The sequence below is a fragment of the Leucoraja erinacea genome, chromosome 19, assembly GCF_028641065.1.
Source record: "Leucoraja erinacea ecotype New England chromosome 19, Leri_hhj_1, whole genome shotgun sequence".
Lineage (NCBI taxonomy): Eukaryota > Metazoa > Chordata > Chondrichthyes > Rajiformes > Rajidae > Leucoraja > Leucoraja erinaceus.
In genome coordinates, this window is record NC_073395.1 from 2,619,458 (window position 1) to 2,641,498 (window position 22,041).

A 22,041-nucleotide genomic window follows, 5' to 3' on the forward strand; every position below is an offset into this window, starting at 1 on the left:
GGGGATAGGAGGGAGATATAGATCAGCCGTGATTGAATGGCGGGGTAGATTTGATGGGCCGAATGGCCTAATCCTGCTCCGCCGATTCACTTTGCACGAGCTTTGGAACAGTTACAACTGCAAATTTGTTTTCAACCAGATATGAAATTCTGAAGGGGCTGTCCCACTGTACGAGCTAATTCAAGAGTTCTCCCGAGTTTCCTCTGATTCGAACTCTGAGATTTACGGTAATAGCCGCTCGTAGGTACATTTTTCAACATGTTGAAAAGTCTTCACGAGTCTTCACGAGCTTACCGCGTTTCCCGCGTACCTGCCGTTAGCGTTACGAGGCGCTAAGAGACGTCCCCGAGCTCCGACGTACCCGCTACGTACATTCTCCGTGCTTACCACGAGTTTGATTATTTTTTAAATTCGGGAGAGCTCTTGAATTACCTCGTACAGTGGGACAGCCCCACAAAGACCCGAAATGTCACCTATTCATAGAAACATAGAAAATAGGTGCAGGAGGCCATTCAGCCCTTCGGGCCAGCACCGCCATTCATTGTGATCATGGCTGATCGTCCCCAATCAATAACCCGTACCTGCCTTCTCCCCATATCCCTTGATTACACTAGCCCCTAGAGCTCCAACTACCAACAATAATGACCAACTTGACAGTGATAAATGGAACACACACTCATTCTTGCAACTCTTCTATAGGCTAAACTAATTATTTTTGCTCGTTAGAAAATGAAGCAAGAGAATTAAGCAAGCTGACCCTGAAGAAAGGTCCGTGTCTGAAGAAGGGTCCCATCCAGATATGTTACCTATGCATGTTCTGCAAAGATGCTTCCTGACCCGCTGAGTTACTCCAGCACTTTGTGTGTATCTTTGGTATAAACCAGCAATCTGCAGTTACTTTTAAATTACATTGTAACAGCTGAAACTAGTCAGCTTAGCCAAATCTCTTTGGAGGGGGTGCAGAAACTTCCACAATCTTCCTGCGTTGGGGGTGACCAGAAATGCACGCAATGCTGCAAATGTGACCCAATGCAACATCGACATCGTGACTACCCATTAAAGCAAGAACTCACAATGCACGACAGATTTTGTTCTGTTTATTATTCTTGCCGCTGGAGGACGAGATGCATGCCAGCCAGCCAGCCAGCTTTTATCGAGATAGATTCTTGCAAATATCCAGTGCCAATCCTGGCTACCACATGCATTCTTCCACCGAGACTGAAAACAAAGATTAGATGCACTGGCTTCCGTTCCAAATGCCTGGCTGCTTGTCCAAAACCACAAACAATTCTGTTGATTTCGACTAGATTTTGCACAGATGTAGCTTTAATAAATGTACAGATACGTCTGCGCTCTGCGCTTGGATGTGAGAATGTCAGCAGAATGGGATTAGACTTCACAGATACAGTGCGGAGACGGGCCCTATGGCCCACAGCGTCCGCGTCGACCAGCGGTCACAGGGAGAACGTGCAAACTCCATACAGACAGCGCGCACAGTCAGGATCGAACCTGGGTCTCTGGCGCTGTGAGGCAGCAGCTCTACCGCTGCTCCACCGTGCCGGCCCCGGATTTTATATAGGATTACCGTAATTGGGTATTAGTTGGCTATCACAGATTCGATGGGCTGAAGGGCCCATTTCTTTCTGTATCACTATGTGACTCAACAGGTCAGATAAAATTGACCACATCTTCAGTTAATGTTTGTGTCAATAACTTGACACTTATTCCTGCTGTAAAAGTGTGCCACGGCATTCATTATCTGTGCCTTCAAACTCTCCCTTGTGGGATAGTGTTACACATGATAACATAGTCCATGGAATTAATTTTGGATACAGGAGACTCAACTGGATAATACATCTGGAGCTCATCACAGGACAAATTGCCACACAATTATCTGCCTGTTGTCAAGAGAAGTCTGGTACCGACAGCTTCAATTCCAAGTACTCTGCATTTTTAATCTCCCTGCATTATTGTTTCCAGCTGTGTAACACGTTGTGGCTTCTTTGGTCAATATTGCATGCACATCCTTTCACCTTTTGGACTTAGCTTAGTTTAGAGACACAGCGTGAAAACAGGCCCTTCGGCCCACCGAGTCCGCCCCGACCATCGATCCTCACATGCTAACACTATCCTACACACAATTCTTACACTTACACCAAGCCAATTAACCTGCAAACCTGTACGTCATTGGAGCGTGGGAGGAAACCGAAGATCTCGGAGAAAACTCATGCGGTCAGGGGAGAACGTGCAAACTCCGTACAGACAGCACCCGTAGTCAGGATCGAACCCGGGTCTCTGGCGCTATGAGACAGCAACTCTACCGCTGTGTCGCCGTGCCACCCATTTGGGGAGAATAAATCACCTGTCATACAGAATCTTAACCCAGCGCTGGTGATTGGATTCAGGAGATGAGAATGAGTGAATTATGAATCCATGAATTACACATCTACACACTAGGGGGCAATTTACAGAGGACCATTAATCTACAAACCCGCAAGTGTTTGGGATGTGGGAGGAAACCGGAGCACCCGGAGGAAACCCCTGCGGTCACAGGGAGAACGTGCATACTCCACACAGACAGCACCCGAGGTAAGGACCGAACCTGGTTCGCTGGCGCTGTGAGGCATCAGCTCTACCAGCTACGCCTCTGTGCCACAAACTATTTAATTAAGATCATGCATACATAGTCAATGCCATCTATGTTCTGTTGTGCTGAAGCAAAGCAAGAATTTCATTGTCCTATCTGGGACACGTGACAATAAACTCTCTTGACTCTAACCACACAAAGAAGATGGGAGGGGAGATATGCAACGTGCTGGAGGAACTCAGCAGGTCAGGCAGTGTCTGCGGAGGGAATGGACGGGCGATGTTTCAGGTCGAGATCTTTCAGAAGAAGGAACCCGTCATCTGCCATCTGTCCAGTCCCTCCACAGATGGTGGGTGACTCACTGAGTTCCTCCAGCACTTTGTGTCTTTTGCTCAAGATGCTAGCATCTGCAGTTCCTCATGTCAACAGCAAGCCTTAGTTTGACACTAGAAAGATAAATAACAGCTTGTAAATAAGCATTGACGCAGAGTTTATGAGCCTTTCGGAACACACACAATCCACAGCTTTGATCCTGTTAGTATCATAAATTACATGGGTTACATCACAAGCAGAATTAAACGCCAGCAGAACTAAAGAATAGGTAACACAGAGGGCGGTGGAGGCAGGTTCTCTGGAGGCTTTCAAGAGAGAGCTAGATAGGGCTCTTAAAAATAGCGAAGTCAGGGGATATGGGGAGAAGGCAGGAACAGGGTACTGATTGGAGATGATCAGCCATGATCACATTGAATGGCTCGAAGATCCGAATGGCCTACTCCTGCACCTATTGTCTATAATACAAACACAAAGTTAGACAAAAATGCTGGAGAAACTCAGCGGGTGGGGCAGCATCTATGGAGCGAAGGAATAGGTGACGTTTCGGGTCGAGACCCTTCTTCAGAGGTTGATTGGAGTCTGAAGAAGGGTCTCCGGCCCGAAAAGTCACCGATTCCTTCGCTCCATAGACGCTGCCTCGCCCTCTGAGTTTCTCCAGCATTTTTATCTACCGTCAATTTTTCCAGCATCTGCAGTTTCTTCTTAAAAAATACAAACACGGGTAACGTTAGTGATGGAATACTTTTTTAATCAGTGCTAAATAAATAAGATGGCAGATGCGGCCCCCGATACTGATGGTACTCCACGCACGCAGTTAATTTAGCACGGTAAACTGAACAGCAATGTCCCAATCATACTCAGGGGCTGTGCTCATCATGGTCGGTCATCTGGAGGCTTTTTCCGGGCCTCAGCTTCCTTTTTGAAGTCTAGAAACTTCTGGTGGATATTTGGAATCTAAAAAGAGATCAAAAGTTCGAGAGGTCAGCTTTCTAATGTCCGCAGGTCATAAATTCTAGGAGAAGAATTGGGCCATTTGGCCCATCGAATCCACTCCGCCGTTCAATCATGGCTGACCTATCTCTCCCCCCTAACCCCATCCTCCTGCCTTCTCCAAAAAAACCCTGACACCCGCACTAATCAAGAATCTGCCAATCTCCGCCTTACAAATATCTATTGACAGCCTCCACAGCCGTCTAAGGCAATGAATTCCAGATTCACCACCCTCTAACTAAATAAATTCCTCCTCATCTCCTTCCTAAAGGAATGTCCTTTTATTCTGAGGCTGTGGCCTCTGGTCCAAGACTCTCTCACCTGTGGAAACATCCTCTCCACATCCACTCTATCCAGGCCTTTCACTTTTCAGTAAGTTTCAATGAGGTCCCCCTAGCAAGTAAATACTCTACTCTGGACAAGGAAGACCTAAAGACAAGACTAATTTTGTCTGATGAGTCCTGACCCAAAACGTTGCTGGCCCATTCCCTCTACAAGTGCTGCCTGACCCGCTGAGTTAATTTGTGCTTAGTTTGGGACCAGCTCTGTAAGAAACTGCAGAGAGTTGTGGACGTAGCCCAGTCCATCACACACACCACACTCCCCACCATTGTAGATGTAGCCCAGTCCATCACACACACCACACTCCCCACCATTGTAGATGTAGCTCAGTCCATCACACACACCACTCCCCACCATTGTAGATGTAGCCCAGTCCCACACACACCACACTCCCCACCATTGTAGATGTAGCCCAGTCCCAGTCCATCACACCCCACATTGACCACCCACACACCCACACCATCGACTCCACATCTACACTTCACACTCCCACCATTGTGCCTTGGGCCCAGCAGCCGACATACACTCAACCATTGTACTTGTCCCTGTCCCACCCCCACCATTGTAGTCATTCCTTGTTCTCCCCCGCTCCCCACCATTGTAGATGTAGCCCAGAAGGTGTACAGAAGCTTGAAATGTGCCCACCACCACCACCACACTCACCATCGACAGCTTCTTCCCCTCTGTTATGAGAGTCCTGCACAGTCCTTCCATAAGCCAGGGTACTGTCCCATTCACCTCTACCCCATTGCGGACATTAGACTCTGTCTAAGGAACCAATGCGCTAGAATGCTGAGAACTATATTCGCTTTTTTCCCTTTACCTATTGTACTTGAATCTGTCAACCTGTTAATATCCATTGACAGCCACTACAGCCGTCTGTGGCAATGAATTCCACAGATTCACCACCCTCTGACTAAATAAATTCCTCCTCATCTACTTAAAGGAACGTCTTTTTATTCTGAGCTGTGGCCTCTGGTCCTAGACTCTCCCGCTTGTCTGCCTGACCCGCTGAGTTACTCCCAAAACATTCTGCTGGGTTTGGGAACAGCTCCGTAAGGAATTGTGGAGAGTTGTGGACGTAGCCCAGTCCAACACCTCTCTCCCTCTCTCTGTACTTCTCTCCCTCCCTCTCTCTCTCTCTCTCTCTCTCTCTCTCTCTCTCTCCCCCTCCCTCTCTCTCTCTCCCTCCCTCTCTCTCCCTCTCTCCTCTCCCTCTCTCTCTCTCTCTCTCTCTCTCTCTCTCTCTCCCTCTCCCTCTCTCTCTCACTCTCCCTCTCTCTCTCTCTCTCTCCCCCTCTCTCTCTCTCTCTCTCTCTCTCTCTCTCTCTCTCTCTCTCTCTCTCTCCCTCTCCCTCTCCCTCTCTCTCTCTCTCTCTCTCCCCCCCCTCTCTCTCTCTCTCCCCCCCTCCCTCCCTCTCTCTCTCTCCCTCTCTCTCTCCCTCTCCCTCCCCCTCTCTCTCTCTCAAATTAGAGCATGCATAATAGATCTATCAAATCTTGAAATGAAAAGGTAATATTACAACTATGTATTGGAGAGGGTGCAGAAGGGGTTTTCCAGAATACTGCCTGGATTAGAGGTTGGACAAATTTGGGTAGACACAAAATGCTGGAGAATCTCAGCGGGTGAGGCAGCATCTCTGGCGAGAAGGAATGGATGACGTTTCGGGTTTCTCCAGCATTTTGTGTCTACCTTCGATTTAAACCAACATCTGCAGTTCTGTCTTACGCATTTTGGACAAATTTGGGTCGTGTTCTCCGTGGTCTCGGAGGCTGAGGGGAGACCTGAGAAATAAATAACCTTTTATGCCAGGGTGGAAATGTCACACACTGCAAGGCATAACGTTAAGGCGAGCTTTAAGGTGCCACAGGAGGCAGTGGAGGCCTTATCAATGGATATATTTGAGGCAGAGATAGGTAAATTCTTGATTAGTACGGGTGTCAGGGGTTATGGGGAGAAGGCAGGTGATTGGGGTTAGGAGGGAGAGATAGATCAGCCATGATTGAATGGCGGAGTAGACTTGATGGGCCAAATGGCCTAATTCTGCTCCTATCACTTATGAGGGGAACAAAGTTTTGGGCAGCGTTGATTTTACACAGAGGGTGGTGGGTATCTAGAGCACATTGTCAGAGGTGGTGGTTGAGGCAGATACGATAGGGGTGTTAAAAGTCTTTTGGGTAGGTTGATGGATATATACAGGCAGGAAGAGGAGATTATTTTAGATTGGCATCATGTTCGGCACAGACATTTACTGGTCCAGGTGGAAATAATGGCACGTGAAATGTTATGATTCTCAGTCAATACGAGATTGCAGGAACAATTATATAGTTATATATAAGACTTAACTGATACACTGAGTTTAGATATCACAACTGATATGAAGTTATCCATGTAACTTAGGATAACTCACAAACATAACCTTCATAAACAAACCTGATAATTCTGGGCCAGATACATTCCCACGAAGTTGCCAAGTGTGAACCCGACCTGAAAGACAACACATACTTAGCATCAGTTCAAAGTATCTAAGAAGGAACTGCAGATGCTGGAAAATCGAAGGTAGAAAAAATGCTGGAGAAACTCAGTGGTGAGGCAGCATCTATGGAGCGAATGAAATAGGCAACGTTTCGGGTCGAGACCCTTCTAAGGGTCTCATAGAAACATAGACAATAGGTGCAGGAGGAGGCCATTCGGCCCTTCAAGCCAGCACCGCCATTCATTGCGATCATGGCTGATCATCCCCAATCAATAACCCGTGCCTGCCTTCTACCCCATATCCCTTGATTTCACACTAGCCCCTACAGCTCTTTCTAACTCTCTCTCTTAAATCAATCCAGTGATTCGGCCTCCACTGGCCTCTGTGTGCCCTCGACCCGAAACGTCGCCTATTTCCTTCGCTCCATAGATGCTGCCTCACCCGCTGAGTTTCCCCAGCATTTTTGTCTAGCATCAGTTCAAAGTAAAACACTCCCTCAACGAGATGACTAAAATACTTGGTTACAGTTTGGTTTTAATACACAATGGTATTCCCCACCGCCCAATGTTTAAATGGAGGGTCTACTGGGATTAGAAAATATAGACGGGTCATAAATAATGCCTGCTGCATGCCCTCAAAAAGGGATCTGAAGACAAGTTTTACGAAACAAGAGGCAAAGTGCTGGAGGAACTCAGCAGGGCAAGCAGCATCCAAGGAGGCATCTAATAGAGGGAGTGGTTTATAGACAATAGACAATAGGTGCAGGAGGAGGCCATTCGGCCCTTCGAGTCAGCACCGCCATTCAATGTGATCATGGCTGATCACCCCAATCAGTACCCCGTTCCTGCCTTCTCCCCATATCCCCTGACTCAGCTATCCTTAAGAGCCCTATCTAGCTATCTAGCGGAGAAGGAGGGAGTGAGGGAGAGGTGCGTCAGAGTCAGGTGGACAATAAGTGGAACCAGATAAGAAGAAGACTGGCTCCATCTGCCCCGCCATCTTCCTCTTACCTGGTTTCACATATGGGGGAATGATCAGCCATGATCACATTGAATGGCGGTGCTGGCTCGACCTATTGTCTATTGTCATGCAAAACAAAGCTTTTTACTGTACCTCGGTACACGTGACGGTAATAAACCTGAATCCCCCCCCCCCACACCCCCACCCGTTCATTTTACACCATGTTATAAGATAGCCAGGCCCCAAAGCTTTGAAATTCCGCCCTCATTTAATCCGCTCTCTATTTCATTGAAGATGCTTTTTTTAAAAGCTGCTTGTGTTCCAAGATCCCTCTCTTAATAGCTCATGATGTGGCACCCACCCAACTCTGTCTCGCAACCCTCTTGGGATGTTTTCCTCCATTAAAACACAGAATAATTACCTGAATTATTGAAATAAATGCCCGAGGAGATGCAAAGACAACAATTTTAAAAATCCCCCATCTCTAATTAGTCTCAGCTGCTTTGGATTAACGGGCCTCTGAGCTGCCGCTGTGATGAACACTGCACGCTGAGTCACAGCTGAGGGTGGAGCGCATGCACTGGAAAATATTTATCAAACTTCCAAAGCCAAGACTGTTCAAAGCATTCAACATTCCTGTTTCAATTGGGAGCTGACTGAGAAGAGTATGTACATATTATTTGTACAAATTATAACATATGGTGATTGTTAAAGTAGCAAACCTACAATAATTCTGTCTTAGAAACATTGAAAATAGGTGCAGGAGGAGGCCATTTGGCCCTTCGAGCCAGCACCGCCATTCATTGTGATCATGGCTGATCTTCCACAAATAGTAACCCATGCCTGCCTTCTCCCCATATCCTTTAATTCCGCTAGCCCCAAGAGCTCTATCTAGCTTTCTTTTAAATTCATCCAGTGAATTGGCCTCTACTGCCTTTTGTGGCAGAGAATTCCACAAATTCACAACTCTGGGTGAAAAGGTTTTTTTTCTCATCTCAGTTTTAAAAGGCCTCCCCATTTTTCTTAGACTACGGCCCCTGGTTCTGGACTCCCCCAACATTGGGAACATTTTTCCTGCATCTAGCTTGTCCAGTCTTTTTATAATTGTATACGTGTCTATAAGATTCCCTCTCGTCCTTCTAAATTTCAGTGAATACAAGCCCAGTCTTTCCAATCTCTCCTCATATGTCAGTCCTGCCATCCCAGGGATTAACATGGTGAACCTACGCTGCACTGCCTCAATAGCAACAATGTCCTTCCTCAAATAAGGAGACCAAAACTGCACACAATACTCTAGATGTGGTCTCATCAGGGCCCTGTACAACTGCAGAAGGACCTTGTTACTCCTATACTCAAATCCTTTCGTTATGAAGGCCAACATGCCATTAGATAGATATATATATCTATATATATATCTATATATATATATATATATATATATATATATATATATATAGATATAGATAGATAGATAGATAGATAGATATATATATATATAATATATAGGCACAGTGGCGCAACTGACAAAGCCACTGCCTCACAGTATCAGAGACCCGAGTTCGATCCTGACCTCAGGGGCTGTCTGTGTGGAGTTTGTACATTCTCCCTGTGACCGCGTGGGTTTCCTCTGGGTGCTCTGGTTTCAACCCACATCCCCCAAAAGACGTTTGTAGGTTAATTGGCCTCTGTAAATTGTCCCTAGCTCGTGGGGATGGATGCAAGTGGGATAACATAGAAAGACATTGAGTGCTGGAGTAAGTCAGTGCGTCAGGCAGTATCTCTGGAGAACATGGATAGGTGACATTTAGGTCAGGATAGCATTGTGATGTAACAGTGCCAGAGAAAAAGCCCAATGAGATATGGTTTGGTCTACAGTTAGATCTCTAAGTTTTCATTTAGTTTAAACATTGAAAAGCCCTCCGAGTCCATGCAGACAACTCAACTCATAGTATCAATCACCTGTTTACACTATGCTGCCCCTCAGGCTCCTATTAAATCATACTCCTCACACCTTAAACCTACGTCCTTTGGTTGTGGATTTCCCTACTCTGGGTAAATAACTTGGTTTTACCCAGACGTCCAACATCTGCAGTTCCTGGTGTCTACCCAGATGTTACTCTGCCCCCCCCCCCCCCCCCCCGGGTCCTTCCAATACTTGGTCTTATACTAAAGTCCAACATCTGCAGTTCTTGGTATCTCCCCAGATGGTGTTTTATTCAGTCCAACATCTGCAGTTCCTTATTTCCTCAGATGTTACCCACCCCCGAGTCTCTCCAACACTTGGTATTTTACTCAGCAGTGCAACATCTGCAGTTCCTGGGGTTTCCCCCGATGTTGCCCGTGCCCGAGTCCCATCGACACTTAATGTTTTACTCTGGAGTCCAACATCTGCAGTTCTTTGTCTCTCCAGATGTTGCCTGCCCTCTGAGTCCCTCCACTTGGTGTTTTACTCAGGATGCCAACATCTGCAGTTACTGATGTCTCTCCAGATGTTGTTTTGCTCAGGAGGCCAACGTCTGTGGTTTCTCCCCAGATGTTGCCTGACCCTCTGAGTCCCTCAAACACTTGGTGTTTTACTCATGATTCCATCATCTGCAGCTCTTTGTCTCCCCAGATGTTGCTGCCCTCTGAGTCCCTCCAACACTTGCCGTTTTACTCAGGGGTCCAACATCTGCAATTCATGGTATCTCCCCGAATGTTGCCCACCCCCGGGTCCCTCCAGCACTTGGTGTTTTACTCATGAGTCCATCATCTGCAGCTCCTTGTCTCCCCAGATGTTGCTGCCCTCTGAGTCCCTCCAACACTTGGTGTTTTTCCCCAAGAGTCCAACATCTGCAGCTCCTTGTCTCCCCAGATGTTGAATCCCTCCAACAACTTGGTGTTTGACTCCCTCTGGTCAAACCGTTACCTTGGGCCAACAACCCTCCATCTTTCTCCACCAAGGTACCAGCCAGGGGCAGGAGGGTGTCCCCGTGTCCCCCTGTCCCCGATAGACGGCTACTCCACCCCAGGCCGCCCCTCTACTCACCAAGAACTGGAACATGCTGCGCTGCCGGCCTCCTCCACACTAGGCCGCCGCCGTCTCCCAGCGACGCCTGCGCACGCGCGCCACAGCCGCCGCCATCATGGGAAGGTCGCCGTCTCTCTTTTGGGAAGGACAGAATGTCGCCATCTTGGAAAGGTCACCATCTTCTTGGGCGGGAAGGTCGCCATCTTGGGTAGGTCGCCAACTTCCATTGGGGAAGGAGGGAAGGTCGCCATCTTGGGAAGGTCACCATCTTCCTGTGTGCGGGAAGGTCGCCATCTTGGGTAGGTCGCCATCTTGGGTAGGTCGCCAACTTCCATTGGGGAAGGAGGGAATGTCGCCATCTTGGGTAGGTCGCCATCTTCTTGGGTGCGGGAAGGTCGCCATCTTGGGTAGGTCGCCAACTTCCTTTGGGGAAGGAGGGAAGGTCGCCATCTTGGGTAGGTCGCCAACTTCCATTGGGGAAGGAGGGAATGTCGCCATCTTGGGAAGGTCACCATCTTCTTGGGTGCGGGAAGGTCGCCATCTTGGGTAGGTCGCCAACTTCCATTGGGGAAGGAGGGAAGGTCGCCATCTTGGGTAGGTCGCCAACTTCCTTTGGGAAAGGAGGGAAGGTCGCCATCTTGGGCAGGTCACCAACTTCCATTGGGGAAGGAGGGAAGGTCGCCATCTTGGGTAGGTCGCCATCTTGGGTAGGTCGCCAACTTCCATTGGGGAAGGAGGGAAGGTCGCCATCTTGGGCAGGTCGCCACCCCGCAGCAATGAACCAAGAGCAAGTGCTCCAGAGCGTTTGTTTTTCACCTGTCCCATAATATACATACACATACACATACACATACAAACAAACAATAATAGTGCAAAATAAGTTCTACATCAACTGGGGTCTGAGCAAGAATGCACCTTATGCAGTGGAAATAATATATTTCCCTTCATTTCATGACAGTTATGATAATAATATTAATGGCATTTCACAGCCTTTTGGATATGTATATGGATATGCAAGGAATGGAGGGATATGGATCTTTTATGGATTTTTAGTATCACATACACCAGGATATAGTGGCTTCGCTCCATAGATGCTGCTGCACCCGCTGAGTTTCTCCAGCAATTTTGTGTACCTAGGATATAGTGGCATTTTGTTTTTGCATACAGATCAGTAAGATTATTGTCGTTATATAAGCACAATCACCGGTTAAGACAATATTGTATCGAAACAGCCCACTAAGTCTATATGCAAAAGTCAGCAGGTTTGGCACAATTTCACCGAGATTAGGCAGATTAATATTTGACTTTATCTCAATCTCAAGAGTCCATTTTAATTGTTATAATGTGCAGGCAGATAAAAGGTCTTAGCATTATGTTCAGCACAGTCTGGGCTTGTGCAGCACTGTTCCGTGTTCTATGGCATGGGGTGAAATTTTAATAGCATAATTCAGTCCTATATTTATATATGTGTGTGTGTGTGTACATATATATATGTGTGTGTGTATACATATATAAACTATGCAAGCATATGAATAAATGTGATAAAATGAACTGCAGATCCTGGTTTAGGATCCCCCAAGGAAGGATCTGACATGGACAACACACACTGCCGTACTGGTGAGTAAGGCAAGGCAGCGCCTTTACCACCTCAGGCAGCTGAGGAAATTCATAGTCTCTCTGAGGATTCTTCAGTGCTTCTACTCTGGGCTGTAGAAAGCATCTTGTCTGGCAACATCACAAACTGGTTTGGGAACAGCTCTTCCCAGGACAGGAAGACTCTGCAGAGAGTAGTGCGTTCGGCCGAACGCACCATGGGAACTACACTCACCCCCTGCAGGACCTATACACCAGGAGGTGCAGATCCAGAGCCAGCAAGATAATGAAGGACCCCTACCACCCCAGCAACAGACTGTTCCAGCTGCTATGGTCTGGCAAACGCATCCGCTATCATGCTGTGAAAACAGAGAGGATGAGACGGAGTTTCTTCCCAAAGGCCATCAGGACTGTAAACTCTTATCTCACCAGGGACTAATTTACTGTACTCATTTACTGTTGTGTTGTGTCTTTTGTAAACAATTATTTTCTAACATCTAAATACTGATTCTGTTCTATTCTGTTCTGCAGTTGTTGCACAATCCGCAGCCATTGCCACCTTCATTTCACTGCACATTTTGGATGTGTATGTGACAAATAAAGTTGACTTGATTCCAAAGATGGTGCTTGAGTAACTCATTGGGCCAGGCAGCATCTCTGGAGAGAAGGTATTCCTTCTAGCTTTGTCGTAAACCAGCATCTGCAGTTCCGCCCTACACACATTGTACTAACACACACATAGGCAGACACAGCCACACAGACAAACATAGGCAGACAGAGACACGCACAGGCAGACAGAGAAACACACAAGCAGACACACACAGGCAGGCACAGACAGACACACACAGGCAGACACATACACACACAGCCAGACACACACACATAGGCAGACAGACACAGGCAGACAGAGACACATAAGCAGACAGACACAGCCAGACATAGACACACATAGACAGACTCAGACACACACACAGGCACATAGGCAGACAGAGGCAGACAGAGACACACACAGATAGACACAGCCAGACATAGACACACACAGGCAGACATATACACATAGGCAGACACACACACATAGGCAGACAGACACAGGCAGACAGAGACACATAGGCAGACAGACACAGCCAGACATAGACACACATAGACAGACTCAGACACACACATAGGCAGACAGAGACACACACAGACAGACTCAGACACACACATAGACAGACTCAGACACACACACATAGGCAGACAGACACAGGCAGACAGAGACACATAGGCAGACAGACACAGCCAGACATAGACACACATAGACAGACTCAGACACACACACAGGCAGACAGAGACAGACACAGCCAGACATAGACACACATAGACAGACTCAGACACACACACAGGCACATAGGCAGACAGAGACACACACAGACAGACACAGCCAGACATAGACACACACACACACACAGCTACAAACACAGCGAGAGAGAGATTGAGGTCAAGTTGAGGGAAGCAGGTCAAAGTGTGACCTCCCCAAGATGGCGTCGCGGGGTTGCCCTCACTACGCGACACGTCACGTCCGGCCGAGCGGCGGGCTGGTTTCCGCCTTGGCGGCCAAGGCTGCAGCAGCGGAGCGCGATGGCGGACCGCGCCCCTCTGCTCGAGCACCAGGAGGGCCCCGCCGTCGCCCCCCCGGCACCGGCCCCCGCCCGCGCCCCCGCCCGCGGCGACAGGTGGAGCCCGGGGCCGCCACCACCCTGGGCGGCCGGCGGTGCGGACGAGGACGATGATGATGATGATGAGGGCGAGGCCCGGGGCCCGGAGCGGGAGGAGGAGGAGGAGCAGGTGGTGGCCGTGTTCGTGGTCACCTTCGACACCAGAGCAGGTGGGTGTCGGCGCCGGGCCAGAGGCAGAGACACTGGGTCACTGGGACACTGGGACAGTGGGACACAGAGGCACTGTGACACTGGGACAGTGGGACAGTGGACACACAGCGGCACTGGGACACTGGGACAGTGGGACAGTGGACACACAGCGGCACTGGGGCAGTGGACACACAGACTGGGACAGTGGACACACAGGGTCACTGGGACAGTGGACACACAGGGTCACTGGGACAGTGGACACACAGGGTCACTGGGACAGTGGACACACAGGGTCACTGGGACAGTGGACACACAGGGTCACTGGGACAGTGGACACACAGGGTCACTGGGACAGTGGACACACAGGGTCACTGGGACAGTGGACACACAGGGTCACTGGGACAGTGGACACACAGGGTCACTGGGACACAGGGGGGTCACTGGGACAGTGGACACGGGGCGGGGCAGGGGACACGGTCACGGGGTCAGTGGTCACTGGGACAGGGGACACATGGGTCACTGGGACAGTGGACACACATGGGACACTGGGACAGTGGACACACAGGGTCACTGTGACAGTGGACACACACATGGGTCACTGGGACAGTGGACACACAGGGGACACGGGGACAATGGACACAGGGGTCACGGGGTGGACACATGGGTGGACACACACGGGTCACTGGGACACGGGGACACAGTGGACACAGAGGCACACTGGGACAGTGGACACACATGGGTCACTGGGACACGGGGACACAGGCACTGGGACACGGGGGTTATTGGGAGAGGAGGGACAGTGGACACAGGGGTCACTGGGACAGTGGACGCACATGGGACACGGGGTCACTGGGACAGTGGACACACATGGGTCACGGGGACAGTGGACACACATGGGTCACGGGGACACAGAGGCACTGTGACACAGGGGGGTCACTGGGACAGTGGACGGGGAGAGGGGACAGTGGACACAGAGGGGGGACACGGGGACAGTGGACACACGGTCACGGGGACAGTGGACACAGGGTCACGGGGACATTGGACACAGAGGGGTCACTGGGACGGGGACGGGGACAGTGGACACAGAGGCACTGGGACAGTGGACACACATGGGTCACTGGGACAGTGGACACACAGTGGACACAGAGGCACTGGGACAGTGGACACACATGGGTCACTAGGACAGTGGACGCACATGGGACACGGGGTCACTGGGACAGTGGACACAGGGACAGTGGACACATGGTCACAGAGACAGTGGACACAGAGGGGTCACTGGGACAGTGGACACAGGGACAGTGGACACATGGTCACAGAGACAGTGGACACAGAGGGGTCACTGGGACAGTGGACACACATGGTCACAGAGACAGTGGACACAGAGGGGTCACTGGGACAGTGGACACAGGCACTGGGACACGGGGTCACTGGGACAGTGGAGAGGGGACAGTGGACACAGAGGGGTCACTGGGACAGTGGACACACATGGGTCACTGGGACAGTGGACACACATGGGTCACTGGGACAGTGGACACACATGGGTCACTGGGACAGTGGAGAGGGGACAGTGGACACACGGGGCAGTGGACACACGGGACAGGGGCCCTGGGACAGGGTCAGGGGACACGGGGCAGGGGACACAGGGTCACGGGGTCAGTGGTCACTGGGACAGGGGACACAGAGGGGTCAGTGGACACAGGTGTCGGGGATAGGGAGGCACTGGGGCAGTGACTACAGGGAAAATGACTGCATGGGAGGCAGTTGGAAGATAGCTGGGGAAAAGGAGGGGTGGGGAGTTGGGAGAGAGTAGAGGATGGCGAGGGAGGGGTTAGGAGAGGGAGGATGGAGGGGAAGGAAAGAGGGCTAGGGCGAAAGAGGTGGGGTGGGTGGAGAAGAAGGGAGGGGGTGGAAAGGAGTGGAGGCGTAGATGAGGGGGAAAGAGGGGAAGGGAAATGGACTATGGATGGAGGAGGAGAGGATATTTGGTGTGGGGGGAAGACTGAGATGCCTGTGGTGGTGGTTAGGAGCCGGTGTTGGCAGCGGGACGTGTATGACGAGCTGGGATACTGAGTTGACACAGTGGGTAAAGGACACCTTACCATATCCAGAAAGACTGGATAGACTCGGCTTGTACCTCGCTAGAATTTAGAAGATTGAGAGGGGATCTTATAGAAACTTACAAATTTCTTAAGGGGTTGGACAGGCTGGATGCAGAAAGATTATTCCCAATGTTGGGGAAGTCCAGAACACGGGGTCACAGTTTAAGGATAAGGGGGGAGTCTTTTAGGACCGAGATGAGAAAAAAAAATTCACACAGAGAGTGGTGAATCTGTGGAATTCTCGGCCACAGAAAGTAGTTGAGGCCAGTTCATTGGCTATATTTAAGAGGGAGTTAGATGTGGCCCTTGTGGCTAAAGGGATCAGGGGATATGGAGAGAAGGCAGGTACAGGATACTGTGTTGGATGATCAGCCATGATCATATTGAATGGTGGTGCAGGCTCGAAGGGCTGAATGGCCTTTTCTTGCACCTACTTTCTATGTTTCTATATACTACTTGGAAGTGGCAGAGGAAGGATACCTATTTCTGAAAAATACAGTCTGAAGAAGGGTCTCGACCCGAAATATCACCCATTCCTTCTCCAGAGATGCTGCCTGTGCCCCTGAGTTACTCTGGCATTTTGTGTCTTCTAGATAAGATGGCATTCAGTACTTCCACCTTCAGATGAGTGAGTCTGGGAGGAATTGGGTTGTGAGCCTTCTCCCATCTCGCCAAATGTTGCGCACTGCAGATCCACCTTCCACAACAAAGGAACTCGCTTCAGGCAGCATCTGTGGAGGGATATGAACCATGATGCTTGGGTCAGAATCCTATTTCAAGACTGTAGTAGAGCGCAGATAGCTGTTAGAAATAGGTGAGGGCAAGGGGTGGAGCATCCTTGTACCACAGATCTATAACACAGAACAACGCAGGAACAGGCTCTTCGGCCCACAATGTCTGTGCTGAACATGATGCCAACTTGAACTAATCTCCTCTGTCTGCACACGAGCCAATATCCTTCCATTCCTTACATATCCATGCGCCTATCTAAAAGTCACGTAAACACACACTATTGTAGCTACCTCCGCCACTACTCTGTTTAAAAAAAACTTGCCCTGCACATCTCCTTAAACTTTCCCCCTCCCATCTTAAAGCTACGCCCTCTAATCCTTGACATTTCCACCCTGGGGGGAAAAAGGTTCTAGCTGTCTACCCTATGTACACCGCATTATGTTATATCAGATTACTCCTCGGTTTCTGACGCTCTAGAAAAACCAGTCTAAGTTGTTCCATCTCTAGGTAATACACTCTAATTCAGCCAGCATTCTGGCAGGCCTCCAAAACACCCTCTCCAAATCCTTCCTGTCAATAGACAATAGACAATAGCTGCAGGAGTAGGCCATTCGGCCTTTTGAGCCAGCACTGCCATTCAATGTGATCATGGCTGATCATCCACAATCAGTACCCCATTCCTGCCTTCTCCCCATATCCCCTGACTCCGCTATTTTTAAGAGCCCAATCTAGCTCTCTTGAAACCATCGAGATAACCTGCCTCCACCGCCCTCTGAGGCAGAGAATTCCACAGACTCGCCACTCTCTGTGAGAAAAAGTGTTTCCTCGTCTCTGTTCTAAATGGCTTTCTCCTTATTCTTAAACTGTGTGGCCCCTGGTTCTGGACTCCCGCAACATCGGGAACATGTTTCCTGCCTCTAGCTGTCATCGGGATTTCAAAGTGCCGCAAGTACTTTCCGGCCCATTGCAGCTTTTGATCCCCTCTAGCATCTGCCTGGCAAGGAGTGCCGAAGATCTTTCTAGTACAATAATGGAAACAAAGGGGTGGCACGAGGGTGAGAAGAATTGGACAGTCGGTGTTCCTCTTTCTCGCTAAATGTTGAACATTCGTACAAAAAGTGGGTGAGGCAGCATCTGTGGAGAGAGAGATGGACTGATGGTGTTTTCAAGACTGGAGTAGAGGGGAGATTGCAGGTACAAAGAGGCGAGGGGAAGGGGTGGTGTTCAAAGGAAGAAGAGTCGAAGGCTCAGTTTGCAGTGTGAATGTAACAGGATGCTGGGTTACTGTGTCCTGTGACATTGTGTCATATTGTGATCTGGTTACATTGCCGAGAAGGTTGTGTGTCTTGCTTTGCCAAAAGAACTTGTCGCATGGGTTGGACTCCAGGCCAGCTGGGCTTGGCCGGGCTCCACTCCTGTGCTGGGCAGCAAAAAATGCTTTGTTTGTTCTGTTTGGGTAAATGAATCTGCCTCGAATTCAGCAGCAGCCTGCACGGCAATGGGCCTTGCTTACATCATTTGTCCGTTTAAAAATAAATAGATTGCGCTGTATGTTGTGGTTGGCAGTTACGTTATCCAAGTCGTTCTTATCACGCCTATTCCTGTACTTGTTGTAAAAAACAAAAGCTTAGAGGGGCGGGGTCCAATTGAGGGGGTGGGATACCTCCTCCTGTATCCACCTATCACTCACCAGACTCTGTCCTGACTCTGTCTCTCTCTCTTCCAGCTTTCTCCCCCTACTCCAATCAGTCTGAAGAAGCTGTAGGAAGGAACAGCAGATGCTGGTTTACACGAAAGACAGACACAAACTGCTGGTGTAACTCAGCGGGACAGGCAGGATCTCTGCCTGGTTGAGACCACGGGCGGTGGTGTTTTGGGTTGTGACCCTTCTTCTGCAGAAGGGTCTCGCCCCAAAACGTCGGCCATTCCTTCTAACCGGAGATGCTGCCTGTCCCGCTGAGTTACACCAGCACTTTGTGTCTTATCTTTCTGAAGAAGGGTGGTGTATTTTTCCATGGAAGGCTGTATATAAATGCAGGGTTGATCAAATTACAAAATCCGATCTGTGCAGTTGGACCGTGAATTACGGGCTGTGCCTGGGTAATGAACCAGTTCCCTTTTTACCGATGTCCATAAGTCACTTATCTTTTTCAAAAATACGTGGAACTCACTGCATAGTAACCACAACTCCGCAGGGTGAAAGGCACCAGAAGCGCATGAGACCCATAAAAATTGGGGAGGGGAGAGGAAACTAGTTCTGCGGTTTGAAGGTTTGTACGTTGAACTTCTGAATTTCACAATTGAATACGAGACGCACGAAACTGCAGAAGCTGGAAACTCGAACAAAACACAAACGCCCAGAGGAACTCAGCGGGTCTGTGGATGGAAGGGACAGGCAGCATGTGTGGAGGGGGTGGGCAGGCAGCATGTGTGGGGTGAAGGAACAGGTGTCATTTTGGGCCGGGACACCTCTTTACATTGGTGGAACTCATCAGCAGGGGGTATCGTTAACTGATCCTGGGGTGGCCTGAATGTCATAGAGTACTAGAGTGATACACTGTGGAAACAGGCCCATCGTCCCAACTTGCCCACACCGGCCAGCTCCGGCACTTGCCTGCACTTGGTCCATATCTCTCCAAACCTGTCCTATCCATGTACCTGTCTAACTGTTTCGTGAATGATGGGATAGTCCCAGCCTCAACTACCTCCTCTGGCAGCTTGTTCCATACACCCGCCACCCTATGTGTGAAAAGGTTACCCCTCGGATTCCTATTAAATCTTTTCCCCTTCACCTTGAACCTATGTCCTCTGGTCCTCGATTCCCCTGCTCTGGGCAAGAGACTCTGTGCGCCTACCCGATCTATTCCTATCATGTGGAATGGTTTGGTCGACAATTCTGTGCCAATTGAAAGGTGTAAAGCTTGTAACGATATGGAAGCACACTGTCTGAATGTTGCCTACCTGTAGACTAACCAAATGGATCATGTAGACAAACAGAGCGTTGAGTAAATATTCCCTGTGTTGACTGGATTAAGGAACATTGGTACATGGCATGAGCACTGGGTTTCACACCAATATATCCTATTGACTTGCCCTGCGGCTCTTATCCATTTCCATAGTTGATAAACCACCAATCAGGATATGCGTCATTTTGAGTTGTGGAAAAGGTCAGCTGTGGTTATAGCGTTAGATAATGCACATTATACAACTCCATTAATAGGGTCAGGCCTTTCTGTTTCTTAATAATCCACCTACAGGTGTCAGATGCAGGAACATGGATATCGATTTCTGCTGCTGCGACTTTCTTTTGGCTCCCTAAGACTTCTAACACTCCTAATGCAGCAACCCAAGTTGGGTGTGTCACTTTGATTGTGCACTATTGCCCCACCATTATTAGCATTGGTTTATTAGCACCAGCTGTACCCAGATACGGTGAAAAGATTTTGTTTACGGCCCACCCAATCACATCAGATAACACTATACGTGAACGCAATCGAGCCAAACACAAGTACAACTGGTAGAGCAAAGAGTAAACTCAGACTGAGGAATATCGCTTCTCAGCATGGCAGCGTAACAGTTCTAGAGGAAAAGTCCCATGTCCGCAACGAGGTAGGCTGGAAGATCGGAACCCTGCCCTAGCTTAAGGGAGAACTGTTCAATAGTCAGATAACTGAGGGGCAGAAGCAATTCATGATCTGGTGGTACGTGGTTTCAAACTTTGAATTCACTGTTTCATTGTATTGAATGTTAGATCCTGTGACTTTCAACTTTGGGGATATAGCTCGGAATCCGGCCTCTCGGCCCACCGAGTCCGCACCGACTAGCGAGATAGATAGCTAGAGCCATCCCACACACTAGGGACAATTTACAAATTTACCCAAGCCGAATAGCCTACAATCCTGTACGTCTTTGGAGTGTGGGAGGAAACTGGAGCGCCCAGAGAAAACCCATGCAGGTCACAGGAAGAATGTACAAACTCCGTCCAGACAGTACCTGTAGTCAGGATCGAACCCAGGTCCCTGGCGCTGTGAGGCAGCAACTCTACCGCTGTTGAGCCATAAAATGGCAACACCACTGTGCCGTCCAAGAATATAAGCATATATAGGACATGCACGCATATAGGTGGAGACACTTCTCGGCATCTGCACACAACATGGTGTCTGTCTTGTCGCTTCTTGTGAGTGGTGGTGGAAAGATTGATGGAATTATAGCCGCTCTTTCCTTGACCCCGTGTATGAACGATAAACTCTGAACTCTATAGACTTGACCAGAAAACTCTTTACAGGTAAGACATCACTGTCGCTCCCATATGCTCCTGATCAAATAGCTATCGTTTTGTATTTCCAGCTCCTTTTGGAAGGGTAATTGCGATATAGTAGTGGCAGAAATGCTCGGATGGAGATTAGTGCAGTTGTTGACTTCAGCGTTTTATGTCTATCCAGCATGCAAGTGGTTAAACAATGACCATCTTCCATTTATTTAAGTCTCTTTCGTTCAGGGTTTTGATGTTATAGGTTGGAAAGGAAAAGTCTGGCACTTGTAATTGTGAGCTTGCTTCTGTGACTCTACACCGAGTGCATTCTTGCTAATTGACATTTTTCTCCACAGGTAATATTGTGGAATGGCGTTTACCACAAGAAGTAGACCTCGAAGGAGTAGAATTTAAATCCATGGCCAGTGGATCTCACAGGATTAACTCTGACTTTGTGTAAGTAGATTTCTGATGCTTTTATTTTATTTTTTTCTGATGCAAACCTGTATAAACACGAGGTAGTTTTGTACATGCAAAGCTATCATTTGGATTCGGGAAAGAATGATGGTGGCTTTGTGAAATGTTTGCCGTATGCTGGTGTGAATCCAAATACTAATGTAGATTTTCATTTGTGAACCGGTTTTCTGATTGTTATGTTCTGCGGTAATGTTATTAGAATGTAATCGCGAGGCTTGGAGTAACAACCCAGAAACATGAGTGTAAATCAAATATGGGCACTTTGAGAATTTCAATTCGATTTGTAAAAAGAAAATCTGGCGATAAAAGGATGGTTTCAGTAAAAAATGACAATTAAAGTGGTGG

General features: G+C 48.8%; 2 protein-coding genes across 2 annotated transcripts in view; one reads left to right on the plus strand and one right to left on the minus strand.

Annotated features, from left to right (window-relative positions):
* Positions 1–3,647: 3,647 nt before the first annotated feature.
* stmp1 (short transmembrane mitochondrial protein 1) lies at positions 3,648–10,837 on the minus strand. The gene is made up of 3 exons (XM_055650056.1): positions 10,718–10,837; positions 6,687–6,740; positions 3,648–3,874 (listed from the first exon to the last, which is right to left on the minus strand). Exons 1-3 carry the CDS (start codon positions 10,730–10,732, stop codon positions 3,794–3,796), a joined length of 150 nt encoding a protein of 49 aa, XP_055506031.1. The 5' UTR covers positions 10,733–10,837; the 3' UTR covers positions 3,648–3,793.
* A 3,044-nt stretch (positions 10,838–13,881) lies between these two features.
* Positions 13,882–22,041, plus strand: part of dennd11 (DENN domain containing 11) — a 33,028-nt gene continuing 24,868 nt past the window's right edge. Inside the window, exons 1-2 of the mRNA XM_055650057.1 lie at positions 13,882–14,156; positions 21,576–21,675. Coding sequence (XP_055506032.1) covers positions 13,910–14,156; positions 21,576–21,675 — 347 coding nt within the window. The 5' untranslated portion in view covers positions 13,882–13,909. The remainder of the gene's footprint in view (positions 14,157–21,575; positions 21,676–22,041) is intronic.